Genomic DNA, 19722 nt, shown 5'->3' with positions numbered 1-19722 from the left:
AAACGCATATTTCTTTAGCCTGTGAAATACTCTGACAAGGAAACATCGGCAATGGGTAAATCGCCGATCGCGATGAAACTTGGAAAACACATTGAGGTACACGTAAAAATGATGTCGGCATCAATTTTGGGTGCCAACATTCATTAGGGCGTTAACTACGGGGCCTAAAAGTTGCGACATTTCAAATTCCGCGCGATCAGCGGTGAATACCTGCTGGCCAATGCTAAGCTGGCACACTGCGTAGCTGGATACACGCCTCTGCACCTCCTCCCCTCCCGCTCCAATTGGTTCGCCGCCACACGTTCCCCTTCTCCCCGCGCTTGCCGGCCGCTTAGCTGTCGAAGAGAACCGGTGCTACACTTTGCGTACTCTATCAGCCTTCCTCATATCTCTCCTTTGTAATTTCCACGTTGTATTAGTCAGTTTACGTTTCCTGGAATGTTTGTGAAAACGTTTGCACCGGGCGAGTTGGCCTTGCGGTTAGAGGCGCGCGGCTGTGAGCTTGCATCCGGGGGATAGTGGGTTCGAATTCCACTGTCCGCAGCCCTGAAGATGGTTCTCCATGGTTTCCCATTTTCACACCAGGAAAATGCTGGGGTTGTACCTTAATTAAGGCCACGGCCGCTTCCTTCCAACTCCTAGGCCTTTCCTATCCCATCGTCGCCATAAGACCTATCTGTGTCCGTGCGACGTAAAGCAATTAGCAAAACAAAAGTACGGTGCCTGTTGTTAATTGTGATTTGTTTCGGTTTTCTTTTCACTATTTTTTAATGTTTCGAATAGACCAAAGATTGTTTTTGTTTACTATCAGTTATTGACGGGGAGTTTGCCCGATGTAATTGTTACGGAGTCATTTATTGTGTTGCCTTGTAATTGTTTTTTGTTGTACCAATTCGTACAATACCCATTTAACTTTTTGCGTATGTAACTGCCATTATACCCAGAAGACTGTAGTGTGATACTTTAATATCGGTACTTGTTGAATACATAGACCTTCGTCAGCTATAACGCAAAAGTACCGGTAAAGTAAGACTACAGGTCTGCCTGTGATTACTGTATATCTATTGCATATATAAATGCACATCTTTTTTATGTTTCAAGGCTTTTCTTATTACGTCAAACTTTACTACATTCCATGTCATACTCACATCGAAGTTGAAATGTGTTGTGCCTGTCACTGCAAAACATAAAGAAATCATTCAGTACAACCACAAATAAAAACATTCTACCTATAGGCCTATTCATTATACCGGAGTACGCAATACGGAAAATACCAGTAGTTTCAAACTCGGAGTTTATAATTGTTGTTGTCGTCCGTGATGTCGTTTCGTTATGACACAACTGGTAGCGTACACAAAATGGGTGGGGGGAAGGGGTCATAAAAAGATCTGGACCTATAACCAGGTTTTGATATCCCGAGGTACCGGATCTCATTACATTCATTGAGATCCTCTACCCGGGCACGTAATTTCTTTACATAAAAAGGTATTTAACGTTATTTAAATGTGGGAGATTTATTTAGTGGTGGGTGATTTAATTTAATTAATTCCATATGTATGTCCACTCTAAATGTTACTATCGACAGCTTTAAGGCGTTTTAGAAGTAAATAATAATTTAAGCGTAGGTAGGACGTGGTACCCCATCCCACGTTTCCGTGGTACTTAACTCGGAGTTGTACCCACGAATGTGACAACTCACCGGAATTAGCAGGAATGAAAATATAACATTTGAATAAAATATGAGTATATTAATGTAGGTTATTTATTATCATTATGTGTGAAACGGAATGTAATTTAAAGGATTCCAATAATTACAGTACGAAAAGAAGCAGTCGGTACCGTTGAACGGCTAAGCAGTCGGCAAGCGCGGGGAGAAGGGGAACGTGCGGTGGCGAACCAATTGGAGCGGGGAGGGGAGGAGGTGCAGAGGCGTGTCTCCAGATACGCAGTGTGCCAGCTTAGCATTGGACAGCAGGTATTCATCGCTGATCGCGCGGAATTTGAAAAGTCGCAACTTTTAGGCCCCGTAGTTAACGCCCTAATGAATGTTGGCACCCAAAATTGATGCCGACATCATTTTTACGTGTACTTCAATGTGTTTTCCAAGTTTCATCGCGATCGGCGACTTACCCATTGCCGATGTTCCCTTGTGAGATCCAAAGTACTTTCATATCGAACAAAGTTCGAGATTGTGCTGCATGGACAGCGAGGAGAACTGACCGAGATGTCTTCGGAAGGAAAGTGATGCGATGAATTCTCTGGCCTATTAGAGATGGAGGAACGTGGAGGGAGAGGTATGCACCTGATCACAAACATCCTGAGAAGCAAAGGGGTCGAGTGGGCTGGTGGGGAGTGGGGAAGATGCCAGAGCTATGATGAGAATACGACAAAGAACGCGTATCCTTTTTAGACCAATGGTCCGATCGCGAGATGATCCCGATAAAGACCTAAACCGGTTGGGCGTCGCGAGAGGTTGGATGACAGTGGCACTAGATCGATATATCTACAACATAAAGGCAAACCATGGAAAATGATCAGTCGATCTTGATTGTTGAAAGGCTTGCCAACACAGAAAAGGGAAATTCCAAACAAAGGAAAGAATAGCAGACGCAGGTTGAAATTAATATCTGGAAAGAATTCCACGCGTGTAAAGCCGCGGGTTAATACAAAGAGTGCAATTCCACTTCTGTGCCTATCAATAAAACACCTATTTTTGATATTTTTGTAGGTGACGGAATTATCTCAATTGAATTTTTCAGGGAGTGATTGAAGAATGATGAATTTCTGTATCCTGAGTACAGTATTTGAACACAATCTTATAATTTCTAGCATAATCTACGATAATAAACTGCAAATACAGTAGTTATTTGAATACGGGTTCACTAACCATTATTGCATATTTCAAAGTAGGCTAGCATCCCTGGTTGGTGTGTGAACTCTCCAGGCTCTCCAGGACCTGCAGCTTCTGAGCCTATATCTGTACGAGATGATGATGCCAGGCGGAAGCTCTGTCCATAAAATGGAATGCCAAGAAGTAGTTTGTTGCGTGGTGCACCCTTACTCACAAGATATTCCAAGGTGAAGTTCTGGAAAAGTGGAAAGAAAACATGGTCAAGCATACTTTAATAATCTTAAGAAAGTGAGCAGACGTACATTACGACACAGATGCCTCAGGTTAAAAACTCTTGATGAAAAGAAATATAATTTACTTTTGGGAATCATAAGACACAGTCATTGAATTTCACGAACAGTGCATTTGACCTACGACACATGTTATACAGTACATTTTGACTAGAAGAATTGATTTTTACTGTATATTGATACTGATAATTATACCTCAGGAAGTTTTGAAACTCGATCAACCATGCAACATTTCTGTCAGGAGAAGCTGATAAGTAATCATCTGGATTTCAAATGTATTTGACAGTATGTATATCATACATCAGCATGTACCAAAAATGACAAGAAAAGTTCTCGTGTAATTTGTAACAAATATTTTTAAAATATTATCTCTTAGCATCGGAGGATGATATAATGAAAGCAGGGGGCTGAGCATTTGGTATAACATGGAAATACATTATCAAATTAAGGTATAAATTTGTATTGTTAATAATGTACCATTAAACTGAAATATATTTCTAATATATTGGGCTTTCTTTTCAGTGAAAATAAACATGCAACCAATGATTTACACCTTATCAAATATATTTTCAACTTGATGTCTTTTTCCCCCGAAAATATTTTTGTACATATTCCTTTTTAGGAAATATAAAAAACATTTTTTTTTGATATTTGTAACTGTTCATTGTATAGTTTTGTACAAGAGATAGAAATAGTGTAACACAAGAACGTCTATAAATAGTAACACCTCCGAAGATTGAGAATGTTTGTGGTTATATAATCAAATTATGTGAGAACGTTGTTCAAGACAAGGACATCCTTCTCTTGACATACAGCAACTATTGAAAATTGCATAAATCAACAGTAATTGCAGTAGTTATGTAATACTCACCGTATTGTACTGAGGATAACTATCTCCAGATCTGTAATATAACGGACTGCCATGGCCAACACGTTTCTCCCAACTACCGTGATAATCATAAGTCATAACAGACATGAATTCCACATGTTTCCCTATTTCTGGTAATTCATAAGCGTCATCTATTACTTCACGATAACCAGAAATTGATGTTGCTAGAATTAGTGGTGGATCATGCCGTTTAAATTCTTGTGATAATTCCTGCAAGATAAAAATTCAAACATAAATCATTTCCTTCTATGAGTACGGGCGTTTTAGTTTTATTTGAAAGGTTAGTGTCACTAAAAGGAATAATTTCCATACTTTTAGGGCCTAAAAACAGTTCCAACAAATTATATAGCCTAAATGAGAAGAGGACTGGGTTAAATATTATATTTGATAACATTATAATGTGGACTATTATCATTAGCCCAACAATACAAAATTTTTTCTATATTTCGGTTTTATAAACAAAGATCCTAGATATTTCTCTAGAGAAACTACTTTCCTCACTGGGACCTCACCTTATACTTTAGATGCTTGTAGAAGTAAGGGAGAGAAAGAATTTAGATTACTGTACTTGCTTATCAAAATTCTCTACAGCTTTTTTAAAGATCATCTAATCCTTCCTCCACAACTCCTTGTACTCGCATAATAATCTGTTAGCATTATGAAGTTATGTGACAAATACATCAGATTACTTCCATATACCCTACAGCCAATCGTAACAGCCAATTTGCTAGTGTGAGGTATGTCTGTTGTGTTTTGTAGGTATCGGATATTGCTGTGAAGATGTTTCCAAGTATATATTTACTACTCAATAAGGTGTCCTGAGACTTCACCAAAGATGTTATCCCAGAATATTGTCCAGCGTGCATGACGGAGAAAATTTTAAAAGAAAACCTAATTTTAGGATTCCTGCTCAAAGTTGACGTAACTGGGAACAATCCACGGACTACAGCACAAGCTTCTAATTCAAGTGATTGTGCTGATAAATCAATTGTGCCACTACTAGTATTGCATCTGAAGTTACAGCAAATAAATCATGGAAGACTCTACCACATTTTAGTTATTCAAAGAACACTTGTTCGTTATGATGAACTGCTATAATGTATCTGAAACATTTTGTCATTATGCATCAATGAATATTAGTGCAATGTATCTTAGACATGATTAAATACTTGGCTATTCCCTGTTCGCCGGCCCCGTGGTGTAGGGGTAGCGTGCCTGCCTCTTACCGGGAGGTCCCGGGTTCGATTCCCGGCCAGGTCAGGGAATTTTACCTGGACCTGAGGGCTGGTTCGAGGTCCACTCAGCCTACGTGATTAGAACTGAGGAGCTATCTGACGGTGAGATAGCGGCCCCGGTCTAGAAAGCCAAGAATAACGGCCGAGAGGATTCGTCGTGCTGACCACACGACCCCTCGCAATCTGCAGGCCTTCGAGCTGAGCAGCTGTCGCTTGGTAGGCCAAGACCCTTCAAGGGCTGTAGTGCCATGGAGTTTGGTTTTTATTCCCTGCTCACCTAACCTGCACGAGGTCATTCGTGGCTTGAGGAGTGAGAGGAAGCTGTATAAATCTTCCTCGTTTTTTTTATATGAACGAATGTGTTAAGTATTGATAGTTAAATTAACAGTTGTTTAAAAACGTGCAGAAGTATCAATCTAAAATTCTTTCAACAAATAACGTACGGTAATTTTTATGAAACCAATACTATTCTCTGTCATAGAAATTCTAACTGAAAATAGCTTTTTTTGGATTAGCAGTCTCGTTGAACATTGAGATTTAATTTTTACTACAATGTGACGGAACATGATTGTTATGGAATATTTATTTTACTCACATATCCTTAACATTCCATAATTATAGATATAGATATTCCTATTACTATGGAATTCATGTTGCTGAATCAGGGTTAAGTCTCTTATTGATGTGCATATGCTCGTTCTTATACAATTATTATTATGATTCAAAATATTATAGTGAACATTTTGAGTTGACATCCTGTGCTGAGCAAATAGCAAAATAGGCTGAGTAAGTTGCTTTAATGCAAACTATAATGGTTATTAAGAAATCTGAATATCGGTATATGAAGTTGAACTGTAACTTTTTATGTTTCGTATTTTTAAGCCGAATTAGACTTTCTACTTCACTAGTTGAGCTATGAAGCAGTAACAAGGTTATTGTAATACAAATTCATTGCTAATGAGATTAATAAATAGCTCAAAACACTCTCTCCGAAACATTCTGAGCCACCCCTAATTACAGCAAAGAGATTGATAATTAAGCTATGAAGCGGATGGTAGGGTGAGTTCCAGTAGTTCCATTTCACAACAGTTCACGATTCAAGGCCAATGGCTATCCTGAATGAAGTCTTCAGGTTTTGGATACCGGTAGAAGTTATTTTATAATACTTTGCCATTCATGTTGAGAATTTAACATTTACTGGTCACACACACTCGTCATTACTCTTTGCTTATACGACTGGTAAATTTGTCCATTTCTTGTTCTGAATAACGAGACATAAAATTTTCTAGAGCTTGTTTACGTGGCGAACAATTAGCAGTAACGGTTTCCCTTAATGTACTTGCTACATATAAAATATTCTATAAAAACGATTAACTAAGTATAGAAATGTTATAATATATTTATGATAAATAATTATTTTACTAACCTGTATGAGTTTGGTAAAGTTAGGTTTGTCTGATAGCGGACCCTTGCCACAATTACTTTGCCAGCATCGTGGGTAGTTCCAATCGAGGTGAAGACCTTTGAACTTATGTTGACGCAAGAAGGCGACTGTCTTTACAACAAAATGTCTTCGTGCGGAGCCATCACTAACAAGACGACTATACTTATCTCCTGTTGAGTCTGTCCAGCCACCAAGCCCAAGCAAGACTGTAAATTCTGAACCACGTTGTCTGGGTCCTGGGAGGGATGTAAGACGCTGGTAGAAGTCTGCAAGAAAAGCATTGTGATTATTGCTTGTAGTTTTCTGCTAATATCGACGACGACGCTTTTTGCTTTACGTCGCACCGACACAGATAAGTCTTATGGCAAATATCACTTTGTTGTGGTGTAAATAGTATTCGTTTATTTTGTCGTACACTCGTAATATTATTATTCATGTTTTATTCTTAGATATTTCAAAATATGTACCAAAACTTCTTCTCAAGGAATCAAAAATAATATTTATAAGAAGTCCTGTAGAAAGAGGTTTCATTTTACTTACTCTTAGTTAAATGACATCGTGTCCTACGGAATATGGAGTACGTTGTATGGCTGCTATATCAGTGACCTATAGGGCCTACAGCACATAATAATCTAGAAATAAAGTATGTATAGTTAAATATTTTTATGATTAGTAAATGTTTCTGTCACATATTGGGGAAAAGTGTTTGATGGTAACTGTCTGTGAAGCATGTGAGGAGAAAGTGAATAAATTCTGACTATGCGAAGCGTCTGTAGAAGTTTTCATCTACTATCAATTCAATGAATAGTTAACTGCAAAAACTATTTCCTTCTAAACAGAATAATTATATAAATAAGGATATAGTCAATGAGGTTTCATATTTACGTCGTAAAATCCATTTGGTGTGTATCGTGTACACTGACTGAGCAAATGTCATGGGATAGCGGAGCACTGATGCACAGGTGTGTTGTCTGCGCACCACACGCCCCCTGTGCCAGCGGCAGTTGTATAGGAGACCTTGTGAGCAGTGGCTATGCACGTGACAGGTGTAACATGGAACGTCGTCGTGAGCTGACACCGTTCGAACGGGGTATGGTGGTCGGTGCCCGACGGATGGGAAGTGCGATTTCGGAAGTGGTGCGGGAATTTGGCTTCATACGATCAACCATGTCCATGGTGTATCGTGAATGGTTGAATGCGGGTGTCACCGTCCACAACAGACGAACGACCGGCCGTCCAGCCGCTCTCGATGACCGTGACCGGCGACATCTGAGACGGATTGTCAATAGTAACAGACGGGCAACCGTGCAACAAATCACGCCTTAATTCAACACAGGCCGTGCTAGACACGTCTCCCAGTGGACAATCCGTTGGAACATGGGTTCTATGGGGTATGGGACCCGGCGCCGCACACGGGTGCCACTGTTAACCCAACGTCATCTGGCACAACGACGCGCATTTGTCGCCAGTCACCAGGGATGGACACTGGAACAATGGCGTAACGTGATATGGTCGGACGAATCACGATTTCAACTGCACCATGCCGATGGGAGGCACTGTGTATGGCGCAGACCACATGAAGCGATGGATCCCGCCTGCCTCGAAGGTGTGGTTCAGGGCGCTGGTGTCTCTGTTATGGTCTGGGGTGCATTTCCCTGGTATGGAATGGGCCTCCTAGTTGTTCTGGAAGAGACTTTGAATGGTACGCGGTATGTTGAGCTGCTCGGAGACCATCTCCACCCATTTTTGGCCTTCCAGCGCCCAGACGGTTCTGCGGTGTTTCAAGATGATAACGCGCTGCCACATCGCTCCCACGTCGCCCAGGAATGGTTCCAGGAACATGCAGCGGAGGTCCAACGACTGCCATGGCCACCCAGGAGCCCCGATATGAACCCTATCGAGCATATCTGGGATGTCCTGGAACGCAGGCTCCGTGCTTTGGATCCTGCATCCACGAACAGACCAGCATTGGCGGCCGCTCTGCAAACGACTTGGTGTCAGCTGCGTCCAGAGGACTACCAGGGAATTGTCGACTCACTTCCACGGCGTCTCACTGCAGTTCGCAGGGCCAGAGGAGGCCCCGCACGCTATTAGGTGACTATCCCATGATATTTGCTAAGTCAGTGTAGTAATATTGTACATGTAAACATGAACAGAAAATGTAATTGAGGTTGAGAATGATGTACCATTTTTATGTACGGAAGTAGACATCCATAGTTACTGAAAGGACGTTAAATAAGTAGAATAGCATTTTCTGGAGAAAAAGTGTGTACATGTTCAATAATAAATAAGGGTGACTGAATCATCCAGTATTGTCACTTTTGGGTGGAAAGAACAGCAGGACAAATGTCTTCTGAGAAATATTATTTTCATAATACATTAGTAGAAAATCTAAGAAGTTTTCTCATGTTCATTACAATAACCTTCGTGGAGTGTGTACATTCCAGATTTCAACAAAAAGGATGACATGAAAACATACTTTGTATTAAGAAGACTTGGGACTACAATTTCAACTAAGCCATGCTGTTCAGCACAACCTAAACATTGGTGACTTTCTCCACTTCAGCTACAGTTCTGACGCTAAGGTGCATAGATTCTGTTATAACATGTGAATATAAAATTAATTATAAAGGACTTCTAATACAGTGACTTACTGTTCTCTAAGTCCAGCCGTGGGTCAAATGCTTTTGGGACCAGCTCTTCTGGATCAAGAGTAGCGTATGCGTACACTACGTGGGTGCAGAGCCGCGTATCTACATGTTCTGGTGCAAATTTGGCCCCATCTGCGCGGTACCAGGCCCAGTTAGTAAAGTAGCATACGACCTTGAAGTTGTCCTCTGAAACAGAGAGAAATATAGTGTTACCAAATATAACAAGCAGATATTACAAACATATTATAAAAGAATATTTTGCCACTCTTCTTCATGTTTTTGAATTAATATCGTTCTGTATATTCTAACGATTCCATGTTAAAAATGTGTCTGTACAAGAAGTCCTATTGCAACAGCCGAGGGCAGCCTGTTGGCAATCAGACGCGCGTACTTTCTGGCAAACTTGCTTCCCCCATCAGTACACAGAAAGACAAAGTGTTGAAGTTCTTTTTCATTTTAATTTATTTTTTATTTTAGTTGGTTAGACGCTTTGCTCAAGTAACAGCTACGAGCTTTTGTTTTGAAATATAGAAGAACAGGTGGGTGCCATGGGAATATTTGTTAATAATAATAATAATAATAATAATAATAATAATAATAATAATAATAATAATAATAATAATAATAATAATAATAACGTTATTTGCTTTACGTCCCACTAACTACTTTTAAGGTTTTCGGACACTCCAAGGTACCGGAATTTTGTCCCGCAAGAGTTCTTTTATGTGCCAGTAAATAAACCGACACGAGGATACGTATTTGAGCACCTTCAAATACCACCAGTCTGAACCAGGATGAAACCTGCCAAGTTGGGATCAGAAGGCCAGCGCTTAAGCCACTCAGCCCGGCTCTTTGTGAAGAAGCGGAAGTTCAAACGTATTTCAAGTATTTAGAGAGTTAGCCGAGTGGTTGACGTCCCTTCAGAATCTGTCGGTCTCAAGAGGCATATTATATTAAAAAGTATATGAAATGAAAATGGAATGGTTTGTCAAAATTCGAGCTAGATTTGAATAGCCTTCGAGAGTGTCTCTTCAACAAGGATAAATTACTACAGTATCCGTTCATACGGCAATTACAACTTACATATAATAGTAGCGAGGTATGTAGTACTGATCCTGCTGCAGTAATCAACGACTAAGAACCGGTTTCTTCAGTCAATGAATGATTTTTTCTGGGCCCTCAATTAGTGTTATCCTCTGATGATAATTGGCTTTCCCTCCTCAGTAGTATGAGGTGTTAATGTTATTCTCCGATGACACATAGCTTTTACTTCTGTGAAACGTAAGGGATGTTTGGTTTTGAACAGAGAACGTTTCCACAATTTACTGCAACATGATTAGTCGTACTTTGTCATTTTTTTTTTTTTTTTTGCTAGTTGCTTTACGTCGCACCGACACACTTTGTCATTTTGACAAAATTGCTATCCGCTTAGACTATGTATAAGCAGCCGTAGAATAACGCTGGTTGGGGTGTATCAAGAGAACAGCATTTGTTTTTATAAGCTGGAATGAACACAAACATGTTTGGTATTTGGGTATTTCAAGTTCCATTCTAAATTATAATTACTACTTTTCCTTCCAATATTCCGTCATGCTCTATAGAATAGGGAAATGTTGAAAGAATGAAGATTGTGTAATTAATCATAAACTGAGATAATTGATAACATTTGACACACGCACCGTAATCATGGTAATTATATCGGCACTGTATATTTTACCAGTGATATCATTCTGTAAAGTCCACAAGCTGGTGAATGAAAGTGAAATTTGGTATAGAGGGTATGAATTTGTCAACATTGATTTTACAGAAGTTGCAAAAAGAATAGGCCTACGTAGAACAAATTCTTCCAGCGCGCTAAATTTGATCTTGGAGCATCTATTTAAGTGTTTATGGGGATGAACAACACATGTTCACATAGATATATACAGTACAGTACATTGACTAAAAGTGATCGTAAGAATGACTTTAATATTGTTATTAACATTGATAAATATGGGTCAAAACAGGTATAAATGTAACACGAAATGAAGTACTGACCTCCTATCATTTGTCTTCCATTAGCAAGATTATTTCCTGATCCTTCAGGGACTGGATTTTCGAATGGTGTGTTGGTGTTGCAAAGATCACTAGTGCCATAGCTACAGAGATTTTTTCGTCCATCGTAGTATTGTCCTACCCCACATGGATAACGAACAGGTGGCTTCCCAGTAGTACACCAGTAATAGCCTGTGCAGTCTTTTAGATCTGGCATAACACCATCTGTAGTACAAATGGATGGTACAGAGAGACCTGAAAACGATATTACTTACTATTAGTGAATCCATAGTCGTAAGATACATAGTGCTGCTCTATATTAACATAACCAATATATGCTAATCCTGAGAAATTTTCATACACTGGATCGTTTAAAATCACTCAATAGACCTTTAAACACTAAAACTGTACCAAGCACATCAGCACTGAGTCGTGACCGAAGTGACCAAGAGCCACTGCACTGTTTAAGATATAAACAATGCTTGAAAGTAATTATAAAAATTCTCTAAGTTCCCCAGACTTGTTATTGATTGAATATCTCTCATGGTACTACAGCTTCCAGCCATATGGAATCATATGATTCTACAACAGGAATTATACCTTACTGGTAGAAATGAGTTAACATAACAAGTGCATATACAAATCAATTAACAAGTCTCTCATCTTTGATAAAAGTTATTGTCCTATTAGTGGTCAAATGAGATAAAATATACTGTAATGCAAACATTTAGAGAATAATTAAGCAACGTAATAATGTGATAGTAATTAAATAAACTAATTTCTGTATAAACATAGACTTCGGCATATATCTCTTTAGTTACCTAAATAAAATTAGATTAAATTCTAGCAGCTAGTATGATGTACATTACACGGTATTATTTCACCAATTTGTGACAGGCTTTCAAAAATCAGCGTAAACTGGTGTATATTTGTTATTAAGTGTCTCAAGTTGTTTAGACAAACTGTACAAAATTCTATAGAATTGTAATGATATGTCGGTTTGAAACAATCCTGCCACTTATATAGGGATTTACATTAGGAGCATTATGATGTAAACGATTAAATAACGTCGATAGGTACAAAAACGATTACTATTACCCGGAACTTCTCGATTATGGAGAAGTTAACAGATTTTAAAAAGGGACAAATGGGATGGTTTACTTAACAGAATAACATTAAGGATTCATCAATAACTATTAGGAAACAAAAATTGATTGATGATGGTAATGATGCATCTAAAATGGAAACTAAATTATATTCAGAACTAAACCTTGCTTTAATTAAGCATGGAGATTTGTTTGGAATAATTAAAAGAAAGTAATGAAGATCAACTGGCTGAACGTCTATTCAACACACATTACAACTTTTAGAAACAAGTGGGTTGAAAAACCAAATGCAACATAGATATTGAAGACTGTAACACAAAAAGTAAGTCACTCTAGCGGTAGAATCAAAAACTAAAGTAGGATATCTGGCTACGGTGAGGTATACGTGAAGGGAGGATGTATTTTCTCAAGAATGGAAAACTAACCGACAATGAAATTATTAAAATAATAAACTTTGTGAAGGGACACGGAAGTGACACAGGAATTGTTGAGGTAACTAATAAACAAGAACATTTCATCTGTATATGAATTGGTAACCAACAATTATTAAGTAACGGCGTGCACAATAATTGTATTACATATTATCTGAATTTAACTATAGTGAGTAGCAGAGGCCACCTTAAATATCAGAAAACCGTTATTCGACCAAGGTAATGTATTAGTCACTTAGCAACAACTCTAATTAAATATATTAACGATTGCAACGTTATCACTGATATAAAGTAAATAATATTTTAATTGAAGATGTTAGAAAGCACTGTTATTACTAACCATAGCCCGGAGACGTACAGAAATAGTAAGGAAAATACTTAGGAATTAATGTACGAATTTATGTTTACATATGCATTAACATGAATCCATTGAGCCATGCTCATAACCTTGGCGGGTTTCAGCTGATTTCATACACTAACCTGAGTCAGCATAGGTGCAATCTACTAACTGAGCCCAATTACACTGATTCATCTTCATGTCGTAGTAGAGCCCTTCTGGACACAAATATGTATGGCGCATACCCCAGTCGCATTGGTAATAGATACCACAATTCGCTGGGTCTCTTGTATAACCCTGTCCAGTGCAGTTGGTATGGGTACTATCTACAAGCACAGGTGCTGGAAGATTACCGGCAGGTGGAGTCTCTATTGGAGCTGAAATGAAACAAAAGAGGAGAGTAATTTATAAGTAGTTTGTCACTATATTAGAAAGAAATTCTCATATTAGAACGGTTTCGAAATGATATGTTAGAATTCTAGGCAGACTTACCCAGTAAAGCATTTCTCACAGTTGATAACAAAGGCGATTTCTCTCCATACAGTCCTTTGAAGTCATCCAGGTCAAGAGCCCACACCATGGCACCTCCAAGCTGGTTTCGCTTGATATATGACATCTGGAAAGGAAAGAAACCATTTACAATTATATATCTGTAAGAGTTCACTCATCCTGAATGGCTTTTGTTCACCCCTAACATGAACAAGTAATACTTACATGTCTGAGTATTTTTAATAAATTACTTATTTTGTTATGTTGTCATCTCTTCAGAGATGCAGCCTATTTACACCCGTCAATTGGTGCAGACAAGAGCCAAATACAACTTTCATTTATTTTACAGTCTCATGTGTGACTGGTATAGTACGGAAGATACTTCGGTACCTGACAAATTGCATTCAGGATACAGTCAGTGCGTATGGATGCTGTGACAGTTTTTTAAGTTACACGACAGTGGTATAGCCATAATATTCTGGGGCCGATGACCTATATGTCATCACCATCAATAACTTTCTTATCAGCGAGAAATACTACGGAAATCTGCCTCCTCCATCACCGTGCTTATTATCCTACACTGTATGGCCATCCTGGGTTTGTTTCACAATTTATCTCCTTAACCACAAAGCCTAAGCCAGAAAAATTCGAAAATCCAACTTGCCTTCGTGCTGGTGAGTAAATACATAATTGTGATGAACAAACACACCATGTAGTTATAACACAAACTTGAGATTAATATATGGAAGTAGATGAAATAAACAATATTGCAGTAAGAATAAAGAAATAACTTTGCAGAGGAAAACAGTGGCAGTTGGTAAGTTCAAGTCAGACCTAAAAAGTCATAATCAACAAAAATAATAAAAATAATACAGATAGGATTAAAGGGTACTGTCATTTAATAAACAAGGAATAGTAATAAATTGCTCGTAAATTGGTGTAGTGGTTAGAAAGGAGGATTAAAGGCAGACTACAAGACATACTATTAGCATCGTCAACTGTTGTAGCAAGATATTCGTATGCTTCTTACCTTTTCGGCCATTGACTGAGGTGAGTCGTATCCTACCCACTGGTCACCCTTGACCATATAGGGACTGTGTGCATCATCTTCTATCATTTTCCAGCCACCTTCATCTTTGAGTTGTAGAATTTCAAAATATGCCAAGAAACCCTGTTGCTGCGTATATTGTCCTTCTGTACCATATCCTTTAATAGCTGATCCAGCGGAAGACATGGAAGGATCTGCCAACGTAAAAGATCTACCATAGAAGGGCACACCAAGGATTAGTTTTTCTCTGGGGGCTCCCTTCTTCAGCCAGTAGCGTACTGCATAATCCTGAAAATAAATAGTGTGAGTGTTAAGAAGTGAAGGTAACAATATCATTGAAGTAGGTCCCTAAAGATAATTTTTTATACGTGGAATAATTTTTGGTAACGAATTTGAGGATAGTAAACAGACAGTTGGTGATCAACTGGCCACTCATAAGGATACGAAAGGCAACATTAAAAAGTATTATTAACTTCTGCTACTTCAGTCAAGTGGAGAATTTTAACCTTTTATGCCATTTCTTTTTTTTACATTAAGACATCTGCCATAGAAGGGCACTCCAAAATTAAGTTTTTCTCTGCAATGCCAATTATAGATAAATACTTTTCTTTTCGGAGTCAGTCGCTATTTTAACACCATGGCATTTGTTGCCACCTAGTATCTGTTACTTTATAGCACTCGATTCTGACCATTTGATATCAGTTTCAGTGAAATTAAATCCAAAATTGGCCTCAGTCAGGACATTTTTAATAATACTATTAATGTCATTGGTTTTTACGTCCCACTAAGTACTTTTACGGTTTTTGGAGACGCCAAAGTGCCGAAATTTTGTCTCACAGGAGTACTTTTACGTGCCAGTAAACCTACCGACACGAGGCTGACCTATTTGAGCACCTTCAAATACCATCGGAATAAGCCAGGATCGAACCTGCTAAGTTCTACTCAGATGACCAGCGCTCTACCGTCCGAGCTAATCAGCCCGGCAGAGGGACATCTTTGAGAACAACTGAAATTAAATTTAAATACCTTAACAATTATTTGAAGTATAATCACCCAGAAAAGAAATTCTAAATAAAATACGTAAATATAATTGTACCGGGCGGTACACCTCCACGCCGCTAATTTAAAACGTGCGCCAATTGAAACTCCTCTGCTGGAGGAAGTCTGAACTTTATTGATGGTATTAATTTTCAAGTTTCTCAGAAGATGTCACTACGTGGAAAATTTGGAGTTTTTGAACTATGTCATTTTCGACGTATTTTTGTTTTGCTTGTAGTAAGAAGTGTGAACTTTCTCTTCTAGAGGACACTACTGAAGATCAACAATAGCGCACCCTAGTGCGGAGTGAAAGAACTGGGTTTTTTTGGAGAAATTTTTATCTCAAAAGTTTGTTTCTTGTTAAATTTCTTTCTGTTATTGCTTAAGTTGGCTGTATACCCCTCTCTTTCCCCTTGTTTTGTATTTAGCCTATCCCGAATTTCTTTAATTAATTTCTGACCAATTGAATGTAGCTTCCCCCAACTGGAATATGTTGCGGTATCCTACCCAATAAAAGTTTTTGTGGGAGGGTGTTCTCATTCCCCTAACGCCTCGAACCTTCCGCGAGAGGATATAAACTGCTGATTTTTGGGTCTCCGGGCGACTTCTGTTCCATCTTTCAGTGTGTAAAGTACATAGCAGGGGGCGGGAAGCGCCTCTTTCTTCGGCGACAGTCAACAACCAGGTAATGGCCGACTAATTACTTCTTTTCTTGCTTGCTCAGCAGTTTAACTCTCGGGGCGGGTCCGAAGTTTTTCCATTATGTAACCTTCCTTAAAATGTAAAGAAACTTCTATCTATTCTATATTTTAAACTACATATTGGGATAGAGAGTGCTTAACCCTCTCGAGCTCCCACTCATATTTTTTGAGGTGAACTTATATTTTTCTCAACCTATTCTTCTTCGACTTAATGTAAATTATTTCCTTATTAAGTCACCTCTTTAGTATGGGATTAGCCCTTGTATTAACGGCCTAGTGCCAAGTAGGTTTTAAACAAAGCGTATTAGGAGCGCAAGATCGCCTCCTCTCAAATTGTTATTTTAGAGGTCATGTAATTACCCTTTTTCATTTAATAGACCTCAGTAGGTTGGGTATTTTACCCCTGTGTCTATGTCCCGAGAGGACAACTTGAAGGTGGAGTTTGGTGTGGCCTTTGAGAGGCTTAAAGTTGAGAGCGAGTGGCTCTTTTCGAAAATTGAGTGTTGTATGCCTCGAGGAGGCTTTTCTGTGTAATTTAGAGCAAGTGCTCTGGGACATGAATGGGGTTTTCGGCCCCTCTGGTAAAACTTATTTTGGAGTAAGGTTGGGCTAATTGCCCTAGAAATGTGAATTCGGGGCTCGAAGCCCAAATCCTGTAAATATTGTAACTACCTTTTGACTTGCTACTCTGTACCTGCCATGCTTGTTATTTCTTTATTTTGAAAGAAAAATATAACCTTGTTAAATTTTAAATTAATTTTCTTTCGTAGCTTGAGACCTATTCACCACCCCGCACCTTCTTTCACGCATAACTACCGCAAAAACTCGGTAACAATAATAATAATAATAATAGTTTTACGTTACACTAACCACTTTCGCGGTTTTTGGAGACATTGAGGTACCGGAATTTTGTCCCGCGAGAGTTCTCTTACGTGCCAATAAATCTACTGACAGAAAGCTGGCGTATTTGAGCATTTTCAAATACCACAGGACTCAGCTAGGTTCGAACCTGTCAATCTGGAGTCAGAGGGCGGCTGAGCTACAGTAGATTTTCAGTAAATACACGCCGGTATATAACAATTTGAGACAAAGTGAGAGTGGCATGCGTTACAAACATTATACATAACACCACTGACAGAGTAATGGATCTGGATTTACACTTGTCAGCTATTAACACTCAGTACAATGATGCCTGGAAAAAGGGAAAGAGAAGAAAACTGCAACGCTGTTAACCGCATTTCTATTAAGGTCTTATTAAACATCTTGACTTCTAAAGCAAAGTGAAACGCTTCCCGCGTATAAGAGAACTTATAAGTATAACTGCAGAAATTGAGACTACACTACTCCAACAATGTAAAAATTATTAAGTTACTTGGGAAAAGTATAATTGGTTTACATAAGAACTTGTAATAAAGGAAGCCAGGGCATGCGATATAATTAGTTTCTAGATATGCAAAGCAAATTTGAGCGATGAAGCTACTATGAGTGAAGCAGGAACCTATTACTTTATTGTATGTATGAATTCTATTTCATGAAGTTAAGCAGATTTACATAGTATTTAAGTGACAGTTTCCCATCTCACAAAATACACTGCAACCTAGGTAAAATATAACTATCACTAACTGTATGGATTTCAAAATGCAATTAATAGAGAGTCCTCTCTTCGTCTTCTGAGAAATTGTTATACAGGGCTTTCACTCACTCCTTATTTCATTCATTCATTCATTCATTCATTCATTCATTCATTGTGACTTAATGTATATCCTGCTATCGATCTAGCTTGATTATCCACAAGTATTCTTGGGGTATTATTATATTTGTAAAAGAAAGGGAATGAATGAATAAATTACAAAATCATAGTGGACAGGTAGTGGCAACCATATGGAAAGGCAGGACATGTGATGTTATTTCGTTATACAGGGTGATTTTTTGCACTGTGTACAAACTCTAGGGATTGCTTGAGGAGAGGATACGGAAAGGAAAGGTCTAATGAACGTATGTCCGGAAATGCATGGTTTGTTTATTAAAGACCATTTATTCAATCATCCTTTGTTACAGAGACCGCGGTCTAATACGCGCTGTATCATGTAGCCACAATTACAATATGTGTTGAAAATGGTTTCCATGTGCCTCCACGATGCGTGTACGCACCGTAGCATGTTCTGTCTCACACGTTCACATCGGCTAGGCTGCAACCGAACAGTGCCTATGGCAGCATGAATACGCTGCTCCAGTGTCTCCTCATCTGGAATGGGCCCTGCATTACACAATACTTTTGAGATGGCCCCATAACCAGAAATCGCACGGATTGAGATCTGGTGAACGAGCAGGCCATGCAACTGAACCACCATGTCCGATCCATCAACCAGGGAAGACACGATTGAGATGCGTCCGGATGCTCACTGCGAATTGGGTTGGAGCACCATCATGTAGCAGCCACAAAACCCTGCGAATCTTCAATGGTACGTCTTCCAGCAGGGGAGGCAAAGTCGCCCGCAAGAAACGCCGATAGTTCCGGCCTGTTAGGCGACATGGAAGGAAGACTGGTCCCAAAACAGTATCGCTAATTATCCCGGCCCACACATTCCGGCTGAACCGCTGCTGATGATTCGCTGGCACCAAACCACGGGGTTCTGCGTGCAATCTCACAGATGACTGTTAAGAAAGTTGAAGATACCACTCCGCATAAAGGTGGCTTCATTTGTGAATAGGATGGATGCCACAAATCCTGGAATCGTGGTTGCTTGTTGAACAAACCAGTGGCAAAACCGTTCCCAATGTGGAAAGTCTGTCGCTAGTAAGCCATGCACACGCCGTAAGTGATAATGGCAGTAACAATTGTCATGGAGAATGTTCCACACTGTCGTCTGACTTACCCTGTACTGGCGGGCCAACTGCCTGGTACTGACACGGTGGTCGCCGTTTGGTGTCCGAACAGGGCAGGTACGTGCTTCATGATTTCCTGCTTCCTTAAACGACAAACAGCGAAACACTGTTGCAAACATTGAATGCTGTGGTTGTTGTCGGCGGGGATAGGTCTACCGATACAACCGTGCTGCCCGCCGCCCATTGCCATTTGCCTTGTAGTACGTAAACACCATGCCGGCAAGCTCTCGAGTTGAATACGGAACCATTGTGTACAACGCTGTAACACATCCATTGCCGGTACCCGGTGAGT

The 19722-nt window shown here is 39.3% G+C and overlaps 1 protein-coding gene across 1 annotated transcript in view; it reads right to left on the bottom strand.

Annotated features, from left to right (window-relative positions):
• The window catches only part of Cht10 (Chitinase 10), a 356983-nt gene that overhangs the window by 155267 nt on the left and 181994 nt on the right, over window positions 1-19722 (bottom strand). The window contains exons 8-14 of the mRNA XM_068226063.1: window positions 14788-15093; window positions 13761-13884; window positions 13412-13645; window positions 9364-9546; window positions 6692-6975; window positions 4013-4240; window positions 2888-3086 (exon numbers count right to left, since the gene is read on the bottom strand). Of these exons, the coding sequence (XP_068082164.1) occupies window positions 2888-3086; window positions 4013-4240; window positions 6692-6975; window positions 9364-9546; window positions 13412-13645; window positions 13761-13884; window positions 14788-15093 (1558 nt within the window). The remainder of the gene's footprint in view (window positions 1-2887; window positions 3087-4012; window positions 4241-6691; window positions 6976-9363; window positions 9547-13411; window positions 13646-13760; window positions 13885-14787; window positions 15094-19722) is intronic.

The sequence above is a fragment of the Anabrus simplex genome, chromosome 2 (assembly GCF_040414725.1).
Source record: "Anabrus simplex isolate iqAnaSimp1 chromosome 2, ASM4041472v1, whole genome shotgun sequence".
Classification (NCBI taxonomy): domain Eukaryota; kingdom Metazoa; phylum Arthropoda; class Insecta; order Orthoptera; family Tettigoniidae; genus Anabrus; species Anabrus simplex.
Note: the sequence above shows the minus strand (reverse complement) of the source record. Positions and strands in the feature narration are given on the sequence as shown.